The sequence below is a fragment of the Clinocottus analis genome, unplaced genomic scaffold (assembly GCF_023055335.1).
Source record: "Clinocottus analis isolate CAN_PGR_092001 unplaced genomic scaffold, fCliAna1.0.p SCAF_19, whole genome shotgun sequence".
Classification (NCBI taxonomy): domain Eukaryota; kingdom Metazoa; phylum Chordata; class Actinopteri; order Perciformes; family Cottidae; genus Clinocottus; species Clinocottus analis.
This window is the reverse complement of record NW_027175920.1, coordinates 13,635,953-13,661,067: the sequence shown is the minus strand read 5'-3', so window position 1 is coordinate 13,661,067 and position 25,115 is coordinate 13,635,953. Positions and strand designations below refer to the sequence as shown.

The 25,115-nt window shown below is 44.2% G+C and overlaps 4 protein-coding genes across 8 annotated transcripts; 1 reads left to right on the top strand and 3 right to left on the bottom strand.

Annotated features, from left to right (window-relative positions):
* Window positions 1–505: 505 nt before the first annotated feature.
* mettl9 (methyltransferase 9, His-X-His N1-histidine) lies at window positions 506–4,580 on the bottom strand. Of its 5 annotated transcripts, none has more exons than XM_068582480.1 (6): window positions 4,532–4,580; window positions 4,065–4,226; window positions 3,095–3,285; window positions 2,806–3,015; window positions 2,230–2,414; window positions 506–2,137 (listed from the first exon to the last, which is right to left on the bottom strand). In XM_068582480.1, exons 1-6 carry the CDS (start codon window positions 4,565–4,567, stop codon window positions 1,911–1,913), a joined length of 1,011 nt encoding a protein of 336 aa, XP_068438581.1. In that variant the 5' UTR covers window positions 4,568–4,580; the 3' UTR covers window positions 506–1,910. The 5 variants fall into 5 exon arrangements, with proteins under 5 accessions (XP_068438581.1, XP_068438582.1, XP_068438583.1 ...); XM_068582481.1 differs by having other exon boundaries at window positions 507–2,137; window positions 4,065–4,289; window positions 4,433–4,580; XM_068582482.1 differs by having other exon boundaries at window positions 507–2,137; window positions 4,433–4,580.
* A 148-nt stretch (window positions 4,581–4,728) lies between these two features.
* Window positions 4,729–8,991, top strand: LOC137789736 (zinc finger protein 135-like). Its single transcript, XM_068583502.1, has 7 exons — window positions 4,729–4,753; window positions 5,497–5,636; window positions 5,732–5,824; window positions 5,911–6,006; window positions 6,085–6,195; window positions 6,657–6,780; window positions 6,894–8,991. Exons 1-7 carry the CDS (start codon window positions 4,729–4,731, stop codon window positions 8,882–8,884), a joined length of 2,580 nt encoding a protein of 859 aa, XP_068439603.1. The 3' UTR covers window positions 8,885–8,991.
* A 2,503-nt stretch (window positions 8,992–11,494) lies between these two features.
* On the bottom strand, window positions 11,495–18,133 carry foxk2a (forkhead box K2a). The gene is made up of 9 exons (XM_068583529.1): window positions 17,649–18,133; window positions 16,206–16,400; window positions 15,963–16,104; window positions 15,548–15,694; window positions 15,130–15,323; window positions 14,564–14,760; window positions 14,178–14,435; window positions 13,871–14,068; window positions 11,495–13,130 (listed from the first exon to the last, which is right to left on the bottom strand). The coding sequence occupies exons 1-9, from the start codon at window positions 17,942–17,944 to the stop codon at window positions 12,892–12,894; spliced, it is 1,866 nt and encodes a 621-aa protein (XP_068439630.1). The 5' UTR covers window positions 17,945–18,133; the 3' UTR covers window positions 11,495–12,891.
* A 2,850-nt stretch (window positions 18,134–20,983) lies between these two features.
* Window positions 20,984–24,458, bottom strand: sult2st2 (sulfotransferase family 2, cytosolic sulfotransferase 2). The gene is made up of 6 exons (XM_068583792.1): window positions 24,320–24,458; window positions 22,439–22,650; window positions 22,229–22,355; window positions 22,016–22,104; window positions 21,498–21,678; window positions 20,984–21,287 (listed from the first exon to the last, which is right to left on the bottom strand). The coding sequence occupies exons 1-6, from the start codon at window positions 24,456–24,458 to the stop codon at window positions 21,178–21,180; spliced, it is 858 nt and encodes a 285-aa protein (XP_068439893.1). The 3' UTR covers window positions 20,984–21,177.
* Between the last annotated feature and the right edge of the window lie 657 nt (window positions 24,459–25,115).

Sequence of the window (25,115 nt, the reverse complement as noted above, 5' to 3'; positions counted from 1 at the left end):
CGCAAGTGTCCATTTTTGTTATATCATGATTAGTTAGTTCGTCCATTTACAACATTTTGGTTTGTGCACTGCAGGTGTATGTGAGCTCAATGACACTTCATTTAGCCATTAAAGTCAGTGGTGAAACCTTCAGATATACACCTGTTCAAAGGTTAATTACGTGAATGAGAGTCAAGACTTTTGACAAAAAAGTATAAAGACTATTTTAATAGGGTTCCTAGTGGACCCTTGAACTCTGTTGAAGACAGCTGCTACAAACTGACTGCAATTCAGTTTATGAAATAATCTCCACCAATTACACATTGAGTGGCATGGCCATATATGAGTTGAGAATTGACTGAAATTAATGCATGATGTGATACTCTTTCAAAACAAATAATGCATTAATTGTGGGGCTTTATTTTAATAGTGCCTTTGTGCACCACTGATTTAAAGTGAGACTATGTAATTTTGGTCGACTGTGGCTCAGTGGTGAGCGGGGTCGTCTTTCAATCAGAGGATCGGTGGTTCGATCCCCGTCGCCGCTAGCCCATGTCGATGTGTACTTGAGCAAGACACTTAACCCTAAATTGCTCCTGTAGCTGCGCCTACGGAGTATGAATGGTTCACTATACTGATGGCACCTTGCATGGTGGCTCCTCCCATCAGTGTGTGAATGGGTGAATGATGTCTCGTAGTGTAATGTTGGTAAACTGTTGCAATATTGTTGTGCAACTGACAGCAATCTTCTTTTTGCCAAGCAGGCCAAGACAAGAAGCAGTTAACATTACTTTGTATAGTGTAATAGTAGCAGCGTTAAAGTTGTAGTTAGTGTATTTTACAAGTTTGTATAACTTTTCTGTTCAAGCTTCCGTTTTGATAAACAAGGAGGGGTTCAATCATGACCACAACCCGGAGCAATGTTCACAAGTTCCCAGTTGGTACCAGCAGCAGTACAGACCTAACATGAGAAATCACCGTTAAAATAAATTCTCATTTCTACAATATTACTACTGTAATTAAAGAGTTTATCAACGCATAATTTATTATAGTATTCTTTACAGTACGGCAGCTAGGCCTGCAAACATTATGTTGTATTCCCACAGCGACGTGATTCTCATCTCTGGTAATGTTTTTTCCAACTGTATGCGTTGCTGCATCCTACTAAAAAGTGTTCTTCATTGTTCAGAAAGAGCTAGACGTTGTTTTATCAAGTCTTGGTGGAGACAAGGATGCCAGAAACACAACTCCAGTAAATGCTAACGTTGCTCTTGCATGTGTAACTGAGACAATTGTTACCTGACTCTATTGTGCTTTCAACTAGTTGTGCTGCCCTCTGGTGGTAACAAAATGAATAATCTAAGTTCCATAGGCTTGCTTTGAAAAAGGCCTCATATCATTTGCATTATGTTGTTATCTTATGTAATCACCAATAGCAGTAAAAGTTAAAAAAAATACCCTCCATAAAAAAAATTGCATTAAAATACAAAAACGTCCATTTCACTGTTTAAATCAAGTGTGTGCACAAACACTGATCTTGTCCTCAAACTGAAACTTTCATCCAGGGTTATTTCCATTCCAGGATGATGAAACAATAACAGTTTACACTTTTCATGGATAACTGAACACTTACAGCATGTCTTAGAGGAATTGATCCTCAGCTGCATTTTAATAAAGAAAAATTCAGTTTGTTTGTTTGCTTGCTTAAAAAGTAGAGATATCACTGTCGCACAAGATGGCTGGTAAATGTAGGATCTACAGAACCTGCGCATCCCAGCTGCATCACCCTTTCTAAAGAAATACCGTCAGAAATATTGTGTTTTCTGAATGATGTGTACAAAAATTGCACAAAAATTCATCCAGGAGGGAGGCTGCCGATACACAGCTGTGGTTGTCGGGGTCTCCCACGATTCCATGTTGCATTTTGGGGTTCAGTCAGACTCTGATGTCTCCTCTGAGGCCTTGAGAACAAAAACCGCATCGTCGAGGACGTAGTAATCGTTGTACATGTCCCCCTCGCAGAGGTATGGCAACCGGGTGACGGCCTCCACCACAAACCCCGCCCTTCGGAAGACCTCGTTGGACATGTTGGTCACTTGCTCCTCCCACGTTTTTCCTGTGACTTTAACGTGTTCTTTGGGACGCTGCCATTTCCCTCCTGGGGACAAACACAGACAGAATGATTGTATTACGCTGCATAGAAGGGAAGTGAGCGGGAATCATGCGTGTGAGAGCGGATTCCCGACTGACCGACTTCCACGTAAGGCTGGAAGGGAAGCACCGCAGCCAGGATGAGTCTCCCTGTGTTGGGAACCAGCGACCGCCTGATGTCCCGCAGGAGATGGAGAGGATCGTCACAGCGGTCCAACAGGTTCAGACAGCTGATCATATCGTACTGGAAACCAGTTTGCTGCCACTCATCGATACCGAGCAGTCTAAGCACGGCAGAAGAAAGTAATGCATTAACAAATTAAATTTAGGGCTTTACGGAAATTAGAGTTTCAGGCTTTTACACTTTAAAAATAGTTTAATTAATATCTTAAAAAGGTGTTAAATGTGATATTCAGAGCATTAATAGACCAGCAAACAACTATTATTATAGTTAATACTTAAATTAGAAGCTCACTGGGAATCAGAGCTGCTGGACTTAGTTCTTATTTTATTAATTTATTTGTGTCGCAAAGGTTGAGTTTCATCAAATGGCAGCTTGACAATAAACAAAAAAAATTGAAGTAAGAAAACAAGCTTGGAGCCATAGATAGCTGACTGTTGTGCTGATGGGATTAGTTATGTATATCGCACTGAATTGAGATTTGAGTTGCTCACTTGTAATTCCTCCTCTGGAGATGCCATTTCATGGGCGCCGACACCTCGGTTGCATAGACCTCTTTGAAATGGGCACCCATCACTTCCGTGACACCCCCGTCCCCGGCGCCGAGGTCCAGGAGCCTCCCGGACCTCCACTCTGGGTCGATCCGGAGCAGCCGCTGGAACTGCTCGGCGGAAAACACAAACATGGAGCCCCGACCGAGAAACCTGAGAGGAGGGAGATCGCGTCAGGACTGTTTTTGCACTACAGTAGGAGACGGGGCATGGGTGTGTCCGCGCCACTCACCCATTAATGGAGGTGCGCGAGACCAGTGGGCCGAGGACCGTTGACACGAACGAGTGATAGAGCTGGGTGAACAGCCAGCCAGACTTCTCCACGCTCCCCTTGAGGAAAGCCTTGGTGCCCGAGTCCAGGTGGCTCTGGACGAAGAGGGGTCGCACCGATTCTCCGAGCAGGTCGGCTCCGCACCGGTACCACTAGAGCCACAGGGGAAAGAGTAACACTAAATTTAAGACAACTTTAAGAAGCACTTACAGCAGGGAGATGGATTAAATCTCCTCCCAGTTTCATGGATAAAATGTGGATTAAACCTTCTAATAAATGTAAACACATGTTCCTTTGATTGGATCTTTTGTTTTTGTTTTCATGTAATTAAATTTGGGGATTTCAAATGTGTATCAAACCTCGAGGGAAGTCAACTTTCAGCAAGCAAACCCCTCTAGTTTATTTCCATTTGACGTTTGGCACCTAACCTGCTGAGATTTTGTGGGTATGATTAATTGACATGTCATTTTTTTTTTAATTTGTGTTAGCACACCCACGTATCCAAGTCTCTGGGTCTCTTCAAATGATTTGCATTTGGTGTTTCAGTGGACAACTCAGACACACTTGGATATGTCGACCAGAAAAACTCCAACAGAATCCTGACATTAATCCAGCCAGGATACATGCGGGCATAAATCTTATTCCTAAAAACTACAATGTGAGACTGAAACATGCAAAAACAAGAGAAGAAATTCTAAAACAAAAGATCATCAATAATAACGTTAGTAAGACATTAAAAAAGGAGGCGGAAAGATCAACCTCTTCTTTGAACAGCCTCAAAAATAAAAATAAAAATAAAAAATTTCAACCTCTGTAGCTTCCTATTGTAAACTGTTCACGGTCACGAGTCTGGCCTTCACTCTCTTCAAATCGGGCACCGATCTCGGACCCAGCGCGTTGACCGACCGGGTGCGGTTCAAGCAATGCATACCTCTTGCGTCTCGATCGCGGCCGCGTCGTTCTCGCTCGCCATGTTCATAAACAGCGAACGTGCCAGTGGGCTACGGACGTATTTCCCCGTCCACATCTTCCTGATGGAGAGCAGAAAGGCGACGTAACCCAGCAGCCACGCAAAAAAAATCAGTGTCCTCAGCTGTAGATGACACATAATGGACAACAACCCTCAGTAGGAAAGCGGACAGACAGCTGCTGCAGTCTGGAGGACAAGGAAAGACAAACCGGTGGTTTAGCACCGAAGACGTGCTTAATATTTGATGCTGATAAAGGAGGCAATGGCAGCCAATTGTTAAGCAACACGCCAGGGCATGTCTCCAATTCCAAGACAACAAACAAACAAACCTGGGGTGCGGTGTTTTTTTAAGAAAGCCTGCTGCTATTTACTCGCCATCTTAGTCGTATAATCCGACTGTCCTGCTATTGTTACTTCTAATAAATTACCCTTGCTCGTTTTTCAGCTCCGTGGTCTCTGCCCATTATGACAACAGACATCTGCACTTCCGCATAGTATGCACTTCCGGTGTTACCGCTAAATATGTCCCCGGATTCATCGAACCGCGGACTCTGTTCGGCTTTAACTGCTCAACTGCATCGTGTGTTGCCAATTCAGAGAGGAGGGTCACCGGTAAAGCCGAACTATGCATCACGTGTCTAAGAAGACAGGTAGCCGTCATGTTTCACACAAATATTTAAACTATTTTTTAGCGTGACGTCATCGCCGTGGCCTCGTTCCATAACCTCTAAAATATTGCGCTGTATAACATAAAATTGTTTCTTCGATACACGTCATTTAAGGGCTCAACAAAAAAGCGCACATTATATTTATTACAGTGTCTTTATTCAATGGTTTACTGTAGGGGTTAATACTTGCCATGAGTTTTGTGTGTTTTTGTTGCGCAGCTTTGTGACGGGTTAACGTTACTCTCACGTGGCCCGCCGCGCAGAACTCGGTTCTGAATCCCTCACATTAAGCATCATGGGATGTTTCTCCCCGCCAGCCCTTGAAATGAAACTCGAGGACCGTCACGAGAAAAGAAATATTTAGTATTTTTGTAATTCGTATCATTTTCATCCATTAAAGTAGATCTGCGAGGCCTGAAGCAAACAGTGTGTTGAAATGTTTCAAATGAACAGACCCAAACTTTAAGAAAAAATACAAAATTATGCTGTGCAATTAGGGCATGGAAATAGGCCTTTTTGGCAAGTACATTTGACGAAAAATACAGTCTTAACCCCTAACTTGAAAAAAACCAACAAATTTACTTGCACATTTATCACTTTTTTTTCCTGAAGCATTAATGCTTTTTTGTTGTTGTAAACAACTAATTAATCTCTCCTTATAGCTCCCCCTCTGCCCTTGTCCTGTCTGCGTCTCCTGGTCCCACCGCTTCGGCTGCTCTCCGCAGCAATCTGGGAAACTGTCCAGCAGAAAGTTGTGGCCGACTACGGGCTGCTGGACGACTTTGTGACAGCAGTCACTGAGATTGTCCCAGAGCTTCTCAATCCTAGACAGAGGCGGTTGCTGAGCCTCGGCCTCCGGGCTCAGGTACCATTTTGAGGACTCTAACATGATGCAATAATGAGCAGGCAAATTGGGAATTCAACACATTTTCCACTGTTACAACTCTGTCTTGGTTTTAGCTGACACTGGAGTTGTGTCGCCCAGAGCGGACAATAGACATGAAGACCCTTCAGCCACACCTGGACGTAATCACTTCACTGTGGAACACAGAGGTACATTCGCCTTTGTTTCATGAGTTTTGTTGGTTTTATATTCTTTACTCAACAAGAACTTACTGACTTCCAACCCGTTTTCACAGATGAGTGATTCAGGGGCTGGGTCTTGTGCACCCAGCTTTCTCGGTCTTATTCACACCCTGCTGAAAGACCAGGAGGAGAGGCAGCACTTCTTCCAGGTAGGTGGTGTCTCTGGCTGTGTGACTTTGAGATATGTTCATCCTGACTGTTTATCAATGTCACTTGCTAAATTTTAGGATGTTTTCCCGGTGAGGTTTGGAGACAAGTACTCTGAAGACATACAGATGTTTGTGGAGATATTCCTCTTGCAGCTTGACAAGCTGCTTCCTGTACCAAGTCATAAACAGGTAACTTGCACTGTGTGGTCAAGACTTTTTTGAAATTTACGACACTATCATTTTGGGAAATGCGCTTATTTGCTTTCTTTCCAAGTGCTATAAGTAGATTCATATCAACCACCAGGAGCTGGAGTCAAACATCATTAGTATAGCTTAGCATGAAGAATGGAAATGGGGGAAACCACTTTCCAAACCATAGCCCGCATAGAAATAGACATAAATTGATTTTATATACGCCCCCCGGTGGCCAGTAGATATAATGAAGGTTCAATACACTCCTGCATCGACTTCACTTTTCAGACCCGGAGGTTGTCGCCTGGTTCAAAGTTGAGAAATACACTTACCACAACAATGGCACTAATGAATACACTGTAAATTGTAAACTGCATCTAATTTTTGGAAAGAAAGCAACTAAGCAATTTCCACCACAGTGTTTAACTATTCAACTGATCTTTCTTTCGCACGAGCAGGTCGCCTGTATGCTCAGCGACGTGCCTTCGGTTCTGTCCGAATGTGTGCAGTCTTTCCATCAATCTCAGGAACTAAAGTTTCTCCTGGAATATCAGAAAGAGCTCAGTCAGCTGAATAACAGTGGTGAGTCTGGATGGAAGACTGACATAACTGTGGTAGAAAATTCGGATCTGCTATATCATTGAAGGCACTCGGCTGTTCATCTAGTGGTAAATGTGTGTATTTCAAATTTTCAGATCAAACAGTTGGCGCCAGCATTTGTTCAGCTCTCTGTCTGCCACCTCTTACAGCAGCCGTGACGGAACGAAAAGAAACGCCACTAGAAGTAAATGTGCTCACCGATTACATGGAAGCCTTCAACAAAGAACTAATAGTGGGTACCGCGACACAAAAAAAAAGGGCAGAAGATGTAAAGACGTCGATCGATGACCTAGGGAGGAGAGAAACTGGAAACTTGGAGAATCAACCCTTGGGTAACGGTGTGGAAGGAGTAGCGGGTGAGCTCTTGCGCTCTGTTACACATATCGGGTCTTTGGACGGGGATCAGGCGAGTGTAGACTCTTGTGCCGTTGATGTTCAAGTAGGTTATGTTAAAATCCTTGCTGAGGATGCTGTTTCCACGGAGAACCAGCCCTCAGCTGAAGACTCAGTGATAGATATTAGAGAAGACGAAAAAGTTCAGGCACTGGTTAGAACTACAGACGACAGTGAGCGCAATATCATGAGCCCTAGTGAGACTGAAAAGTGCACGACCGAAACTTCCAGCACAGCAATTGACAGACAAGTGCAAAACATCGACATATCTAAGGTAGTGCCGTCGCCTGTACTGTATGCACCTGCTGTGGTCACATCCAAAAGGCCGGTCAGAGAAAACCGAGGTCTAAAGGTGAAAAACGTTTCAACAAAGAACAAAAATGAGCAGCCAGAGAGGGATCCTCGAGTCCCGTCAACCGGCAAGACTTGTCCCACATGCGGTAAGACGTACAGTCGTGCGTCAGATATGAGACGGCACCAGAGGACCCACACGGGAGAGCGGCCTTTCCGATGCTCGCAGTGCGAGAAACGCTTCCAGTTCCAGCATGACCTCAAGCGGCACGAGTTGAATGCGTGTCGAAAGCAAGTGGACGTTCACGGCCAACTCCGAACTCCGCCTACGGAGGTGAGGACTTGTGAAAAGCAACCACTCAGCAGCAAAGTCCAGATAGGAGCCATGAAGGAGCAGAGCCAGGATGCTCGTCGGGGTAATCAGAGGGGCAGGAAATCAAAGAGTTTCAAGTCAAGAAATACACATAAACCCTCCGATTCCGGACTGTATTGTGTTGAATGCAACAGGTCGTTCCCAGACACGGAGAGACTTAAAACGCATAACCTGAGACACAAGCCTCGTTCGTGTACTAAGTGCGGGGAGAGTTTCAACGGTTTCGTAGACCTGAACCAGCATTACGCCGACGTGCACGACTTCAGAGGACCTTTTCCCTGCACCTCGTGCGAACGCACGTACACAGATTTGAGAGGTCTGATCAGGCACGAGCGGCTCCACACGGGCGATCTCCCTTTCAAATGCCCCAAGTGTCCGAAAGCGTTCGGCTACGCGTCCGCTCTGGCGCTGCACGACCGGACTCACACGAAAGAGGCGCCGCTCCTCTGCTGGGACTGCGGGAAAGGCTGCAGGTCCAACGCCGCTCTGAGGATCCACAGGCTGTGTTGTCACAGCGGCACCACGGAGAAGCGCTTCTGCTGCGAGCACTGCGGTCAAGCGTACGCGCTCAAGAGGAGCTTGGACCTGCACGTGGCGAAGCTGCACGCCGGCGTGCGCTACCCATGCTCCCGCTGCGGCAAACTGTTCCGGAGTGCGAGTTCGCTAACGAGACACGATCTGACCCACACGGCGGAGCGGCCGTACTCGTGCGCCGAGTGCGGCAAGAGTTTCAGGTCGGCGTCGGAGCTGAAGATACACACTCGCTACCACACCGGGGAGAGGCCGTTCAAGTGTCGGGAATGCGGCAAGGGGTTTGTGCAGTCGTACTACCTCACCGCACACATGAGGATGCATACGGGGGAAAAGCCGTACAAATGTCCGACATGCGACAAATGTTTCAAAAGCGCGGGTATTTTGAAGAGACACCAGATGACACATACAGGAGAGAAACCCCATAAATGTTCAGCCTGTGAAATGGCTTTCAGTCGGCCAGAGCTTGTAAAAGCTCACGCCAAAAAGTTTCATTAAATGTATTGGCTGACCAAAAAAATGTTTTCTTCAAGGAGTAATTCAAATCTCTCACAGGATCAATAAAGTCTGTGTAAGTAAGTTCTATTTGCCTTTCAATAAATGGTCTTTATCAGTATTGTTCGTTTGTCTTCTGTGGTGGCTGTGGGCGTGGCTTGGCTCAGGCAACAGGTGCTGTTGATGAGGCCTAATTGGCCACAGGTGAAGCCGCTTAGGGGTTTGTGTCTTGTCCCTATGTGAGGCTCAGCCTGGATGGAGCAGGGAGGCGAGAGCGGAGGCACAGTCTGCATGTCACAATAAAACCGGTTACCAACGTGATATCAGTGTGCTCGTGTCATTGGTGCTGGGGGGAGCCCGGGGAAGTAGCAGGAGCTTGTTACAGTGGCCTCTGCTGCTGAGCCTAACCATGCCCGCAACCACCACATCTTCACATTCGTATCATCATAATCAGGTGCTAAATTGGAAATCCACGCAGCGCCGGCTGAGGAGCCGGTTCGCAGCCTACAGTGCTGACGGCGCCAAGAGTGCAAATGACGCGAACTGTCGAGGGGGAGCTGGAGGGAGCTGGAGGGAGCTGGCGGGAGCTGGCGGGAGCTGGCGGGTGGATGGCGGGCGCGCTTCCACGACGCCGTCAGTCTCGACAGCGTTAGCAGCTGTAACCACCATGAGAGCACGGGTGCATCTACGGCGCACGCTGACACGCACAGACATGATTAACTTGTTAAACTACATTCAGGAGATGTGAGGAATGCTTCAGCATCTTAATCTCATCCAGTAATGTCCCATAATGTTACTTAATTGGTAGCACTTTATAATAACTACACACTATTTAGCATTAGTAGAGCATGAGTAAACACTTAAATCATTTAGAAAGCATTGTTCCAACATGCACACTGATTAGTATGCAATGCATAAGCATAGTTATACATGTTTTACATTAATAAGCTTGACTGAGTTCCTACTTTATAAATGAAGGATTCCCCATTTGTAAATAAAGTAATATATATTAGAAACTAATTAATAAGGATTTATAGATGCACTAATAGTTAACATGTCCGTTTTAATACTGCAATTCACGATTAATTCAGGTAGTTACTCGTCATTAAGTGTTTCGTGTGACCTCATCCAAAGTGATGACTATGGATTGTACATACCAGCAAACTATGAAACATCTCAACACTCGTGCCACTGACGGGCATGGACCCCATCACCAACATATTAATGTTCTTTATCACTTTGTGTTGTGTCTATTTCCCTTTTGTGTTGAGAAGATAACTGAGACTTGTGTTAGCTTTGAGGCACTACTGGCCTTTCAATGTCACGTATTAATGCGTTGTAGAGCATAGATAGTCCTCACTTTCGATGACGTCACACAAAATACTTAACTATTAACCACCTGAATTAATCAAGAATTGCAGTATTAAAACATGTTAATCATCAGTGCCTCATATATAAGTCCTTAAGCATTGGTTTGATATATATATATATATATATAGATATATAGATATAGATATAGATATATAGATATATATATATATATCTTAATTTACAGATGGGGAATCTTCATTTATAAAGTATGAAAACCAATCATGAAATGCATTAAAGTCAAACTTATTAGTCAAGACTAAGGCATGTATAACTGCCTTTATGACTTACATACTAATGAGTGTTCATGTTGGAACAATGCTTTATCAATAAGGATTAAGTGTCTACTTATACCTTATTAATGCCAAATAGTGTGTAGTTATTATTAAGTGCGATCCGTAATTTTATTGTTTCTATTCCATCCATTAAAAGGAATGGGGTGTAACATTTAGGGGGGATTCATTGGCAGAAATGGAATATAATGTTCATAAGTATGTTTAAATCAATGTGTAATGACCTGAAACTAGGAATGGAAACTAGGGTTCTTTTCCACGTCGATGTTAAACTACAGACACAGCGACATGGGGACAGTTCAATGAAGCCGGAGAACAACCACGCTCGTTACTGTACAATAAAACCTTTTGACAGTAACAAGCAGATACTTCATCAATACATCTGTTCAACTGGCGATGTAAACAAACGTAAAACCTAATTAAATCCCAGTCTGTCATCCACTGCCGCCATGTTTACACAAGCACAGAGCGAAAGATCAGCCGTTCTTCTTTCTTTTTAATCACAAGCCGTCTGCATGAAGTCACTTTTTCTTAGTCTGGTCTGGTAAACTTCTCTGCTGGCTGAGTCAAAGCAGTCTGGAGGACAGACTGATACTATCTGATTTCTGTTCATTATTTATCAACTTACAGTCCTTCTATAGTGACTTTGCTGAAAAGGAATGATTTAATCACAAGAGTATTGATATGAGTAGCTCCTTGTAGTACTAAAAGACAAAATATATTTATCTTTATCCGAGGGCCATCTTAGTTCTAGAGACCGGCAAGCGGAGGGATACGTTCGTGCTTGCGATCTGCAGCCTCACCACTAGAGGCCACTAGATCCCACACACTTTAATAAGTCGGCTCATCTTTCCACATTGTGACAAAAAGAAATAACTCTTCAAACAGACAGTGTGTTTGCAGTTGCCCCACAGAAAAAAGGCTTTTACTCAAAGAAATACAAACTAAAAGGTTATGGGTTTTAAATAAATTTATATATAAGAAAAAGAAAAAAGAAAAGAAGCATTTACCCACTGAAGCAGAACGAACACCTATCACTTGTTTTTCCTTGTGTAACATAGAATACATTCTGAATAGGCTTGTTTGGTGGCCTTAACAGAATAAAATAATAAAGCAAAGAGTTGTCAACTTTAACACAAAAGGTAACAAACACAGCCCATGATGATGGGGGTGAGGGAGAGGGAGACAGCAAAATGAGAGTACAAAAAAAACAAAAACTAAGAGGGTTAAGTGCAGCACTGGTCAGAATCATATAGTGTAGATTCAGTCGAAAGTTTCTTCAGTTCCATATTCAGATAATCTGCTCAAGTACATTGTCTCTAGATCAGTAACATGCAAGCTCGATGAAGCATATGGTCGAATACGCATGGGAATATACTTTCTCATAGGATATTTATAAAATCTGAAAAAAAAATCTGTAGATGTACAGTGATAAAGCAATTTCATTTGCATGAATCAGCAGGGGGGAAAAAAAGAACATCCACTCCGTAAATAGTGTTTTCTTTACTACATTCATTTCACTGAACAAAGAGTCCACATATATATTTATATATATTTTAAAAAAAGGATTCCCAAAATATCATGTTGTGATGTTTAAATGTTCTTAAAGACCCCACTTATAGCTTTTAGTTAAATTATTACTAGATAGTATCTGTGCCTTGGTAAACGGAGAAACACTCAAAAAAGATCCAAAGATACACTTGTACAACGGAATACTGCATATCTACTCACGACTGGGTTTAGGTAGGTCACATGGAGGCTAGCTGCCGGAGACGGGAATGTCCACACGCACGTTACACACGCTTCCCTTTTGCCGGAATACACAACTGGTGAATCCGCTCGGTTGCTTTTCTCTATCCGACAAACAGTAAAGCGCTTGTTTGCAATGCTACCAGGATGAGGCTTCTTTTCCGTCTTTGGGGGAAGTTTCAGGACTCTTCGCTTGTCCAATAAAAGTATTTTTTCTTATTTATTTTTTTTACATCTGGAAATCTCAGATTTGTGAAAATGTCTCCCTGTGCTTCTTCTTGCCGTCTGGGTCTCAAGCTTCATCAGCAACTCTTTGATTTTCAAATTTTGGTCTTTAGTTTTTGCATCGTACTGTATTTAGTGGTCTTAAACATATGGAAGAGGATTTGGGGTGGGTCGGAGGCGGGGCTTTCCAACATTCTGTAGTCCCACGGGTGTTTCTGAGTCTCGTCGTTTTTTGTGTGTTTTTTTTTTGGCACCTTGGAGTAGATGGAGGGGTGGGAGGTGAGGCTCAATGTGTACAGGAGAGCAAGGGGTCAGGACGCAGACCGGTGTGTGTGTTTGTTTGTTTATGTGTGTGTGTGTGTGTTTGGGGGGAGGCTACTTGTCACCGATCTGTTCACTGACCCCCGCTTCTCCGGCTCTGTCCGTGGTGCCGTTTTTGTTGGTGTTGTTGTTATTATTGGTGGCCACTGCTGCTGCTCCACCCTCCTCTTCCCCTTCTGCTTTCACCCTCTTTGATTGGGGTTGGTCTTGCAGTTCTCCGTTCTGCCTTTTGGTAGGGAGGCACGCTGAGGCTGAGGCGTGGGCCGCCAGGAGGTGAAGAGGGTTTGCAACAGCTGGTAGGAAAAGGAAAAGAAAGAATTATTGTAACTTCTGCATGCTTCAAGACATCTTTGACCTTGCTATACAATGGGCGACTGTGGCTCAGTGGTGAGCAGGGTCATCCTTCAATTAAAGGATCAGCGGTTCGATCCCCGCTGCCACTAGCCCATGTTGATGTGTCCTTGAGCAAGACACTTAACCCTAAATTGCTCTTGTAGCTGCGCCTACGGTGTATCAATGGTTGATAATGCTGATGTGGCATCTTGCATGGTGGCTCCTCCCATGTGTGTGAATGAGTGAATGATGTCATGTAGCGTTAAAGCTACTTTGAGTGGTCGGAAGACTAGAAAAGCTCTACAAGTACAGGTCCATTTACCATTTACACTGTACACAATACTTTATTATTTTTTTTACATGACATCGGTCAAGGCTGAAACATCCTCCAACAAATATAAGCATTACAAAAACGACCATAGAGCAGTGCTTTTTTGCCCGTCGCTGCTACATGTCAATTTTAATGCGAGTGCAGGATGCACTCGACCCAACGGGATCCGGCATGGCTGCAGCCATCAGTGCAAACGTGGTGTTTCATATTGTCGTCCGTACCGGCTCACTTACTTCCTTAGCAAATTTGGTTTTGGTTCAATTCTGCTAATCAATAATTGGTGGTGGGGTTAACGTGCAGAGAAGAACAGCAATGTAGCGGAGAAGAAGAAGACGGAGAGCATGTCTTTGCTCTGCGTGTGTGTGTCACCTGTGCTAGCAGCAGTAGTGATGGGCACCAGATGGGTCCCGTTTTGTGTGATGGCCTTTACTGGGAGCTGGTGCTGACCGAGCGGGGCTTGCTGCACGATGGTCAGCGTCGTCACAGGCGCAGCCTGAGAGCTCTGGATGATGCGGCTGACTCCGCCTATCGACGAGGCTGTGATGGAGGGGATCGACTCCACTTTGACTGTACGTGGGGGGCGGAGGGAATACATTATATCAAATTTAATTCAGACACGCAGTCGAAAAACATAAATGCGTTATGAAAAAAAAAACTGCTCGGTTCGGGAACTCACGTTTGATCTCTCTGTGCTCTTTGTCGCCATTCTCCTGAGGTTTGGGGCTGGCCGTGGCAACGGGCTGCCCGCCGACAGTTGCCATCGTGACAGTCGGGATCTGGTGGACGACGTGCACCGTCTGCATGACGGGGGCGGAGTTCACCGACGTGGTTACGATGGCTGGCGACGCCATGGTGTAGGTCACAGGCTTCATGGTCGTTTGAGGCATCTGGCGCTGCACGGCGATCAAGACCGGCTGGTTGTTGAGGGGGGAGCCTATTAGGGAGGGAGGGTGCGCCATCACACACAAATATAGCAACAGTGAGGACTATTTTCAACCATATGGCGGCTTCAAATGTCAATCGTTTCATTCCGAAGACAAAAAAAAAAAGGTTACTCTTTACCATGCTGTGCAAAGCGGGCCTCCTGGATAACGGCGAGCTTGGGCTGGACTGTAGCGGTTTGGATGGGGGCTGGCGGTGGGGTTGGCTCTGGCTCCATGGGGACTGGGGACCCCTCTCTGGACAAGCTGTCTGGAGTCTGGACCCCGCTGGAGTGAGCAGACAGGGCCCCTGTGTGGCTAGGAGAAGCTGGAGCGCTCCTAGGATGGAGGATGAAGTACGGTTAATTATGGCCATATGTTGTAGTCGCACAAACGTGTGAAGTAATACGCTCGAGTCTAAATTAAAAGGTGCTTTAGAAAATACCGGCCCACATCTGAGCATCTCCACCCACGGCTTGAGAACTACCCTTTTTGCAAAAGGTGGACCATAATTTTCTTGCAAGCCAATCAGAGCAAGCCAGGCCTTTTGTTTTTGAAACGTGGGGCTTAAACAGACAGGCGATAAAACAGAGTGTTTTCAGACGGACGGTGAATTCAGGTTAATTCAGACAGACAGTTAAAAAAATAAATAATACAAGTACAAACTTGAGAACGAGCCTGATATGGGCCCCTATAAGTGCTCCATACCTGGAGGACAGAGGGCCCAAGGGGGTCCTGAAGCAAGGCACTCCCCTTGGCCGGCGCTTCCTGAAGGCCTGTTCTATCAGCTTGCCCTCAGAGGAGGGGTCGATCCTCCAGAAGGAGCCCTTGCCCGGCTCCTCCTGAGAGCGCGCCACTTTGATGAAGTACCGGTTCAGGGACAGGTTGTGGCGGATGGAGTTCTGTAAAAAAAACACCAAGAGAGCGTTACCAAAAGCCAAGGGACACTTTTTAATCCCGGGAGCTACATTGCATTTGTTATATGGTGTTGAAATATAAAAAATGTTTACATATGACGGCCGACCCTTCAGTCCTGATGGAGAGCGCAACTGAACGGTGTCTGCGTTACTGTACACCCACAGACATGCAAGTGTAAACCATGGTGCCACGTAGTGAAGAGACTGACCTGCCAGCCTTTATCAGCCGTTCTGTAGTAGGGGTAGTTCTTGGTGATGTGTGTGTATATTCCATTCAGTGTGAGCTGTTTGTCCTGGGCCATGGTGATCGCTTGGACTATTAGTTGTGCATATGAGTACGGAGGTTTGGAGTCATCCTGTGGACAAGAAAAAGAGAAAGGATTTTTTTTTTTTCAGTGAAATAACAATTTTACAAAGTTGCGTCGTCACCTACTAGTTAGATCACAAGCGTATACATGCGCGAGCGCGCACAGACACACTCGAACTTAGCAAAGTTCAACCAGGTCCTGTGCTCCAAAGTTGTTGTTGTCAGCGTTGGGCAATATTTTGACTTCAATGAGTAACCAGGGCTGGTAACATTGAACGGTCTTTGTCCACATTTCCATTGCTCGGCTCTACGCTCACCTTTGGGCTGTCTTCACCTGAGGCCTCTTTGTCGTTTTCTGAGTGGGAGTTGTCTCCTATGAGGTCAGAGGCCAGAACGCGGCCTGTCCTGTAGCTGGAGAGTCCCGCCCCCCGTGGACTTGACGGACAGGAGTTTGCCGCACTGACAAATAAAAAATACATCTGTAATTCTGATCTCATGTGAGAGAGCAACCACTTCAATGATACAATATTTTTATTGCACACTATGAAACCCGCTCTTACCTGATGGTGCCGGTAGGTGAAGGCAACGGGCTCATGAGGTGGGCAATGTTGTCAGGAATGTTAATGGTCAGAGGGGAAATTTGGGGTTGGACGGGCTTGACCGGTGATTCCGGCACGTTCCTTGGCTCCTTCTTATCATTGGACAGGGCTGTGAACGTGATCTTTATACTAGTGCTGGGGAACCGGAAACAGCACCTGGCATTGAAAAAGACGAGCACAAACGTCAAGTGTGTGTTTCAATGTTGGTACGTTTCCACTTAAAAATGACGTAAGTGTGTGTGTGTGTGTGGGGGGGGGGGGGGGGGGGCGCAACGTAAAACGAGCATCCTGCCTGGCAACAGGTCGAACTGAGGCCGAGAGGAGCCCCAAGTTTCAGCCTCAGGGTTTAAATATGGACGTCCACCATTATGTAACACATCATGTCTAACATGTCTCATTTATTATTAATAGGGTATATTTGGACCAGTTGCTGACACTTTCCAATGATTTACTCCTGTGGCTGGGAGGTGACCACACCGACATATCACACCTTCAGTACTTATGGAGATTAGATGTAAAATATGAGTTACCGCCACAATAACAACAACAATACATGGTGAGTTTAGAGAGATTACCACCTGAAAGAAGAAAAGACAAACAAGTGGAGCAGTGTAAACATACCGACAGGGTAACCTGAGGCCAAGTTGACACTGAGCCAGCTCAAACTAGCACGAGCCTCAGCGTCGTAGTTGACGATGTAACATGTACACAAAACAAGTGTTGTGCCTAGTATATAAATATTGTGTTTCAGCACATCGGACACATGTACCCTACAAGTCCAACCAAAAGCATGTGTTGCTGCATGTTTTGTTTAACAGTGGCAGTTGAGTGTTAGCCGCACCCCCCCCAAAAATACAATAAGTTCTCGAGTTTTGCACCAAATTCAGTAACAATTATAGACAATTTAATTGTTCTTGCTTTGCTATGAGTAAACACAGACATTGCGGGACATGTGTTGAAGACTGTTTAAATGGATTGAGGCCACTCTGCAATTCGGCATGCACAAACCACCGGTTTGTAAAAAATATATCTTTTTTTTCCACCCAAAAGCTATCTTCCATGTAACGTTAACGCATTATGGCGAGTAACTCACTTAAGAACACTAAAGTCGATGGACTGTCTGTCGAATAAACTAGATAAACCCAAACGACAGATAAACCCAAACGACTAACAGGTTGTGATATCAAGTTAAAAGGAGTTTTGTGGATAAACGTTATACTGTTTTGGCACAGCGATGTCCTGTGACGTTATCGCCGTACACACATGCAGCGCGCTATCAGACTCGCGTTTCCTTCCACAGCACGTGCAAACACCGCTGCGGGACAACAAAACAATAACAACACACGGAAACCACAAACCGGCTAAATGTTCGTAGCTCAAGCACACCGGCCGTATCAGCCTTACATTCGGGGGAGCTGGAGAGGTGGCGCCCCTCTTCTCTGGAACACCCCATCAACAAACACCCCGTTTTTTCCGAGGCATCGGAGGTAGAATTCCCCCGTGCCGGTGCCGTCCTCCCCCGCGGTGAATATTTCGAGGTGCCGCCGGGAGATGAAGCTGGAGTGTCCCATGCTGACGTCCACCGAACCCTGCGAGGAGTTCCGTCCGATGGTCACCGACCTTTTCTTCATCAGATACTCGAATTCTCGGCCCTCCAGCCGGGCTACAGCCGACCCCGACATCCCGCTTACCATCGCCATCTTCAGATGTATCTGGTGGAGGTTTGGAGGTGTTAGTTGAGCGGAAACGTACAGGCGGTTGCAGGGAATTGAAGGGGGGATATTTTTGGTTTCGTGAAAAAACGGGGGATCAAATTTTACACCGTGGAGAATTTGGCTAGGAACGTGCCAGACCGGGGACACAGCGGCTCCGACCCACCGCCGCGTAGAAGAGGAAGAAGGGAGGCGCGTCGGCCAATCAGAACCGGCCAAACGGACGGAAGTGCAGTGACGGACAACCCGTTGGACCAATGGGAAGTCGAGCTGGGGAGGCAGATGTGTTGTGTTTACCAATGACAACAATAATAAAAATAGACGTATAAAATTGAGCTCGGTTGCACCGCAGGCTGACACGCAGATGGGTGGAGAGATGTAAAAAGCGGCGCAGTGATTTAAAAGGGGTGATTTTTCGACATCCTGAACAATGACTTTTTTCATGTATTTTTTTTTTACTGGATACAGTATATTACATTTTTCATCATACAATACTATGACTTTTTTCGACCTACTATGCTATACGTTGTTTTTTGGACACCCCCCTCAACAAACAATGTAGTCCGTCTGTTCTGTAAATGGCTCTACTTTTTTCCATTTCTTCAGTCTTTATTTTTTGACAGAACTTAATAAACCAGCTTCACACTAGTTTTGGCAACATTGTACTAAATATTATTAAACAGGTGGTACAACAAAACCTATGTCATCTTGTGGATCACGGCATTCATAAGTCAATAATAATAATGACTTCCAAGGCAGGCAGGTGGCAGCTGTTTGGGTAGGCCTTGAAAGGCCTTGATTGTCCTATTCCACCAGGACTGGTTTTCTGGCCACTTGGGGACAGCAGAAACACGCTATTTGATCCCACACCAAATCCTGCGCTAAAATATCCGACTCTTTAAGGGCGATATACACTCTTGCAACTACAACTGCGGCTGGCCACGCAGTTGGATCGACGGAGTCGTTTTGGTTTATAGTTCCCGTGCCGTTTCCATACGCCAGAGCAGTAGGTGGTGCAACAACCGTTTAGAGTCGACCTGCATGCCGACGTTCACCGATATCTCCCTTCAGGAATTTACCGCCATCTGCTTGTCCTTATACTCCGTCAGACAGGTTATATAAATGCTCATATATGCGGACCTCTTCAGCCAAAAACGTTCTTCAACGGGATCCATTGTTCGTGTCTCTGCCTTGGCTGTTAAAAACAGTGGTATTATGCTATAAAACCGGAAATGCGAGATTTAGAAAGGATGTGGTTAGCAGACCAATCACAGCCTTACGGGCTGCGAACAGCTCGCGTAGCTTTGACGAATAGTCAAAAATTTTGGGTAACGCACGCAACATGGCTGAGGGGACTACACAAGGGGCCCTTGCGTGTCTTGCATGTTTGCGTCTCTGCATAAAACCAGAGTATAAATGACCCGTCAGCTGCTTTCACGCTCCATTTTGTTTAACAGCTTTCGAATCCTAGCCCCACACTCAAAGATAATTTTGGTCAGATTTGCTCCCCATTTTGAAACTATTCATTTATTCTTTTATTTTTTACATGAATGCATCTTCTGTTTTTGTACTCTCCTTTTTGTTTGGTTATTACTCATTATTCTCATTGTCATTATTTAATTTTGCTTCTTCTTATGTATTTTTTAACTTACATTTTCTAAGCCACTTCCCCCACAAAAAACAAAGGGTCTGGGAGCTGCCATAGATCAGCCTTCTCCTTAAATGGTGTGAGGGCGACCAATGAGTCAAAACACTAAATATATGACGACATCATATGTATTGTCAATAACTGCAAGGCCAAACAATATGCCTGTTGTACTGTTTACTACGGCATGAATCCGGTTCCCCGCACGGGTCCATGCAGCCAGGGTTTCCGGGCTGCGGGTTAGTTTACTCTGAGTACCGCGGCCACCACCACGCTGTGAGCGCGGTGTGTGGGGCTACATGTGCATGCAAGGAGGTCGTGAGAAATAATGGACGCAAAAAATCCCTTGAGACCTCGTGGACGTCGCCTCAGACCCGGGTCCTCACGGCCTCCGGGCCGCCGGGGCTCTGATGCCGGTGGACCGGTTTGTTCAGACCGCGTCAACAAGAAAACGTGCAGCACTGGAGGACAAACCCATGTTCACACGTGGTCCTTTGGCAATGACGTAATCATATCGGATTGAGCTGCGTTCAGGACTAAAGCAGCGTGCGTGAAGGTTCAAAATAAACTCAAGGACCCTTATAAGCTTTTTGAATCAATGTAAACTTATATGTTATGGCCCTCAACAGTGAGTTTGTCCCGTTGATAATCTAACATATATTCTAAGACTGCGGTTCTAAAATGGGGGTACGTGAGATTAAAAAAAAACATCCATTTTGCATCCATTTAAAAATACTTTTAAAATGTATTTAATAAATATTCGACAAAATATAAGTGTATTTTCATGAATATAATTTGATATATAAAATCAGACACTGATGGCACGACACTGTGTATTATATCTTTTTTTTAACACCAAATGATTTCGTGCTGAAAAAATAATTCGAAGTTTACTGAAAAAAGGTGAGAACCACTGTTCTGATACTAATACGCTAAAACCAGGGTCCATTATATTTGCTGATGAAGGCCATGATATGTGGTTGGACCCCAAAGAAAGCTAGGAGACTGAGTTCAGATTATGATATGTGTTTATTTTTTAATCAAACTACTGTTCTCATTAAATTTGTCTTACTGCTTTAACTACTTAATAAATCATCAGAGAAATCGGATTCAAAACAATAAAATTGAGTTGGTTAAATCATTAAACATTCTTAAAATACGTTAAATTAATTCATAAAATGATTACTTATTATGGCGTTGCTGAGAAATACAACATTATTTTCCATATATGTATGTAGTCAATTTCTGTAAATTAGTAGTCATATAATTTCTTTACAAAAAGATGGAATAGGTGCTCATGGTTTTTAAAAAAAAATCAATGTCTACAATCCTAACCAAACTATCCTGAACTATCATAAACTTACTACTCACAACTTGTTCACGTTTTTTCAAAAAGGGAGAAAGCTTCATACTCTAGTTAAAGTATCCTCATGTAATTGTACAGCTGTGTTTCTATCCTGTCTGATTCAGTATGTAACATATTAAAGGAAGAAGCGCGGGACTCTGGTAGTCTGTTTATGAGAAAGACAAGCAGGTTTGTCTGCACCAAATGTGGTGAGAAATGCTTTCATTCATTTTATTCCCATTTAAATGTATATTTCACATCCTTCATTTTGTCTTTGTAAACGGTATCAAAGTACTCTGCCTCCGCCGGTGTTAGTTGGTTTTTCCAGTCTCCAGCTATTCCTGAAACACAATATGCAAGAGTAGGAATTGTAACGAAATGATGTGTAAAATGCTCCCTATTGTAAATGATGCTTTTAATGTAATGTTGCTACATGATATGAAGTCTGTACACCAGTTAGTTGTAAAAGTACTCCTAGAAAGTGTGCTTCGTTCTATGAATCGCATGTAACAACAGTGGAATTAAAATAGTATTTTATTCAATGGACCCACCTTTCCTGAGAAATTCAGACTTGGTCATGTCCATGTGTCCGGGCACAAACATCGAGTAGTTTGACATTTTGTTGAGCTTCATGTTCTTGAAAATACATCGGTCCGCTATCTTCTCGATGGTCTCCTCGTCGAGAGACTTTCTCAAGAACAGAGCCAGCCGGGTCACGGAGTCCTTCAGGTCCTGCGCCACAGAGAAACACAGACCACCCCACATGTTTGTTTTTTTATTCCTGCAAAAGCCACAGCGGCATCAGAGCGAGTTCAGGAGGTGCCACCCCGCCCACTAAGGGAGACAGGAAGTGTATGCCGGTTCAGAACCATTGATGGAGCTCGTCACGCCTCGTCTTTGTCACAGAGCATCTTCGTGAGTGTGAGAGCACGCTAAACTAACTAGGTAGAACCCACATTAGTAATACTAGAGGAAGCTGCGCTTGTATAGACGCCTGCATGGCTGTGGACTTTGACTCTTTGTCAGACCTTGAGGTTTTGAGAGTTTTTGTTGTTGTTGTTAATCTCACCATTATCATCTCTTCATAGGAGATGTGCATCACGTTGCCTTCAGCATTCAGCCAGCTCTTCACGTGATTGAACCACGAGCCGTACGTAACTAAGAGGAAGAGAGAAAATCCATTTCAATCTTATTGCCAATGGCATGCGGTTACTGCTCTTACTCTTATTAAGTATTATAATTATTGACAAATATGCTGCATCGAAATAAAATTGAGAACAACCTTTTCCTTCAAGGAACTTCTGGAGGAACTCGCTCTGCGGGCCCGGGTTGACCATGTGGGCGGCCATCCCAGAATAATGAAAGGCAGATGTGAACACATCTTTGGGGTTCCTCATCACGTTGATGACCTGAAACGATGGGATTCACATCCGTTATTTATTCCGATGGTTCTAGGAACGCCAATAGGTGAAGATTGAAGACTTGGATTTACCCGAGGCTTAACTTCAAAGAAGGACGGGGGCATCATGTCGTACAGGAAATGTGTACTAAACACTCGTGGGGATGGCATGTCCTCGAGGTTATAGACAGAAGCATTAGTCCCCTCCAGAAAGGGAACACGCTCCCAGCAAGGGAGTGTCTCAACAGAGGCCGGATCTCCTCCACTTATGATCAGAGGAACGATCTCCTGCGTCCAAGTTGTACCTGAGGAGTGTACGACAGCAGAAATATAATGAAATCTGTAGCTGGACTTTAAAACATGTATTAGTTTATCATGTAATTAAAAAGAAGCAGAAAGGGAATTTTACATTCATAACTATGTATAATCTCCAGGAACTAAGAATCAACATGTTTGTTTTCGCTGTGAAAAAAAAGAAGCTCGATATCTAAATGTGGTGCGGGTCCTACTGCCGTGTTTCTACAGTAGCCAAGAAGGGACAAACCGAACACTGGCTCGAGAGAGAGCCCTTCGCTTGTTTTTACGTCATCTAATGGTAGGGATGCGAAACTGGCTATAAACATGAGCCCCAGTGCTAAAATGTCCCGACATTACTGTTTTTAAAAAAAAAACTTTTTTAATGTTTAGGTGTACATCTGTGCTCTCTGTCGGGAGGGGTCAGCGAAAGCACTATTTAATTGGATCCAATCTGCAACACACCACTCCGTGCCACTAAATTGTTCACACGAGGATGGATGCAGGATGAATTGACGCTTGTGGATGTTCGGGAGTTTGAGGGCAGAGGCCCCTGTGCGTCAACTTTGTGGAAAAACAGATTCAGCTCAGCTAGTTTTTGCAGTGTGTCCCACACTGCTGCCACTGCACAGCCCTGCGTCTGTAGCTTGTCGGAGGTGAAAAACTGTTGGTGAGAGAAGCCTGCAAGGTGTTAAACAGTTTATAAAGGCCTTGAGGTATTGACGCAGGCTTTCATGCGTTCAACACTTATTGACTCATCCTTTTTTATGAAAAGCTCAAGATCTTTTTATATGCGCAAGATCTAGCAAAACTTATGCAAGATCTCAAGGAACATTCCTCTCCATGGAAGTTCAGAACATCACCAACATTGGGTCACCTCCAGCCGGTACCGATTTATCCTCGGCTGTCAGTGTACACAGTATACGTACTCAATGCAGTTTGTTAAACAAGGAACGGGTACGGAGATAAACATCTCTACTCTGACAGTGATGCTACAATGTAAAATCCGATTAGTTAACCTTACTTAAAAAAAGCTTGCGAAACGGTTGCATTAAAAAAATCCAGTAAAGGAACTTATTACAGGCAAGTAATGTTGACTGTGCATTGTATGTTGTACTTACATGTTTATTTAGTGTACTATACTTACACTCAAGTTTAAGTAACCAAACATTATTAGTAAGGAGTACTTAAAACTTTACTCAAGATGTACTTTTAACTAGTATAGCCTACTTCAAATTAATATTTCAAAGAACTACATTATTTCAAGTGAAATATACTTTGTGTATATTCGGCTGTGCACTTCAGCGGTTCAAGCGGTCCATACGACATGAATTCTTCATACACCGTTGGTGCATAGACGTAACAACTGTTGTCGCTCTTTGGCATACAGCAAAATGTAATGTTCACAGGTGAGGGTGCAGCAGTCTGAGCTACTTACGTATCAGGGTTATTAGTGTTACTACAGTGATTGGTAACTGTGTCTTTGATAGTATTAGTACAACGATCAAACGTCTCTCCAGCTGTTAAAGTCGACCGACAGTGGATCCAGCTGTGATCAGCTGATGGGCCTTCATAAGAAACTTAATTGTTGCTTCATTGAAGAATGAATTAAAAGATGTGGCATGATGAAGAAGTCACTTGACAAGTAGAAATGTAAAAATGAAATTACAAAATGCTCACCAGACTTGGGGTACGTTGCAATGATGATATCATCCGGCCGAAAAGAAAACTCATTGAAGTACTTCAGGCTCTGTGCAGTGTGGAAATAGTTTGAGATATATATCCCTTTGTAAACGGTGTACAACTCAGCCTCAGTCATGGCCAATGAGCAACAATTAGGAGAAGCTCTGCAGTGATATGTGGGGCTGCTGGTTTTTCTTTGAGTCTTTATCTTTTGACTATGCCTGCACTCCAATAATTGAAAACCTGTTCGGTTGGCTGTGGGTGGAGCGCATGACATTAGAAAGACATTTCTTAAAAGTTTCTATCGACCAGCTGTTCGTGTTGTTGGAATAAAACTGAACATTTTTGGCATCTTATACATTTGTCATCACATTTTTAATTTAAAAAAAAAATAAACGACACAAAAACCCACATGCAAGCAGCATATTGAACAACTACACCAGTTTTGGAAAATAAACTGCAGATCTGTGCTGGACAAAAAAAAAAACACACACACACACACACACACACACCGACACTGGGACAATATAGCAAAGAAACTTTATAGAAAACTACTTGTAAATCAGCCACTGTTTGTTGGTTCTTCCATCTGCAGCAACCGCTGGAACACAACATGCTGAAGTAGGAATCACCTCTGTCCCAGTGCTTCCCACCTGAATCCCCCCTGGATCCCCACATGTACTGCTTATTATAAACATCCATTACACATATGTGAACCTGAATCTATAACATACATTTATAACAAATACCACACAGTCAAGTCATCAGTTACAACTCGGGGAGGCCTCTTCTT

Bases quoted from the DNA above. Each gene is read 5' to 3' on its own strand.
- mettl9 (XM_068582480.1), bottom strand. From the start codon at position 4,567: ATGGGCAGAGACCACGGAGCTGAAAAACGAGCAAGG. The intron at 3,286-4,064 runs GTATGCATTGCT...CTGTGGCTCTAG, and splicing joins CCGCGATCGAGACGCAAGAG to TGGTACCGGTGCGGAGCCGA. The intron at 2,138-2,229 runs GTCAGTCGGGAA...GTTTGTCCCCAG, and splicing joins CCAGCCTTACGTGGAAGTCG to GAGGGAAATGGCAGCGTCCC.
- LOC137789736 (XM_068583502.1), top strand. From the start codon at position 4,729: ATGCATCACGTGTCTAAGAAGACAG. The intron at 4,754-5,496 runs GTAGCCGTCATG...TGCTCTCCGCAG, and splicing joins TCACGTGTCTAAGAAGACAG to CAATCTGGGAAACTGTCCAG. The intron at 6,007-6,084 runs GTAGGTGGTGTC...GCTAAATTTTAG, and splicing joins AGAGGCAGCACTTCTTCCAG to GATGTTTTCCCGGTGAGGTT.
- foxk2a (XM_068583529.1), bottom strand. From the start codon at position 17,944: ATGGCGATGGTAAGCGGGATGTCGGGGTCGGCTGTAGCCCGGCTGGAG. The intron at 16,105-16,205 runs GTAAGAGCGGGT...TTTATTTGTCAG, and splicing joins TCACCTACCGGCACCATCAG to TGCGGCAAACTCCTGTCCGT. The intron at 14,069-14,177 runs GTGAGTTCCCGA...CCCCACGTACAG, and splicing joins AGAGCACAGAGAGATCAAAC to TCAAAGTGGAGTCGATCCCC.
- sult2st2 (XM_068583792.1), bottom strand. From the start codon at position 24,458: ATGACTGAGGCTGAGTTGTACACCGTTTACAAAGGGATATATATCTCA. The intron at 22,651-24,319 runs GTGAGCATTTTG...TACACTCCTCAG, and splicing joins TGCAACGTACCCCAAGTCTG to GTACAACTTGGACGCAGGAG. The intron at 21,288-21,497 runs GTGGGTCCATTG...ATTGTGTTTCAG, and splicing joins GTCTGAATTTCTCAGGAAAG to GAATAGCTGGAGACTGGAAA.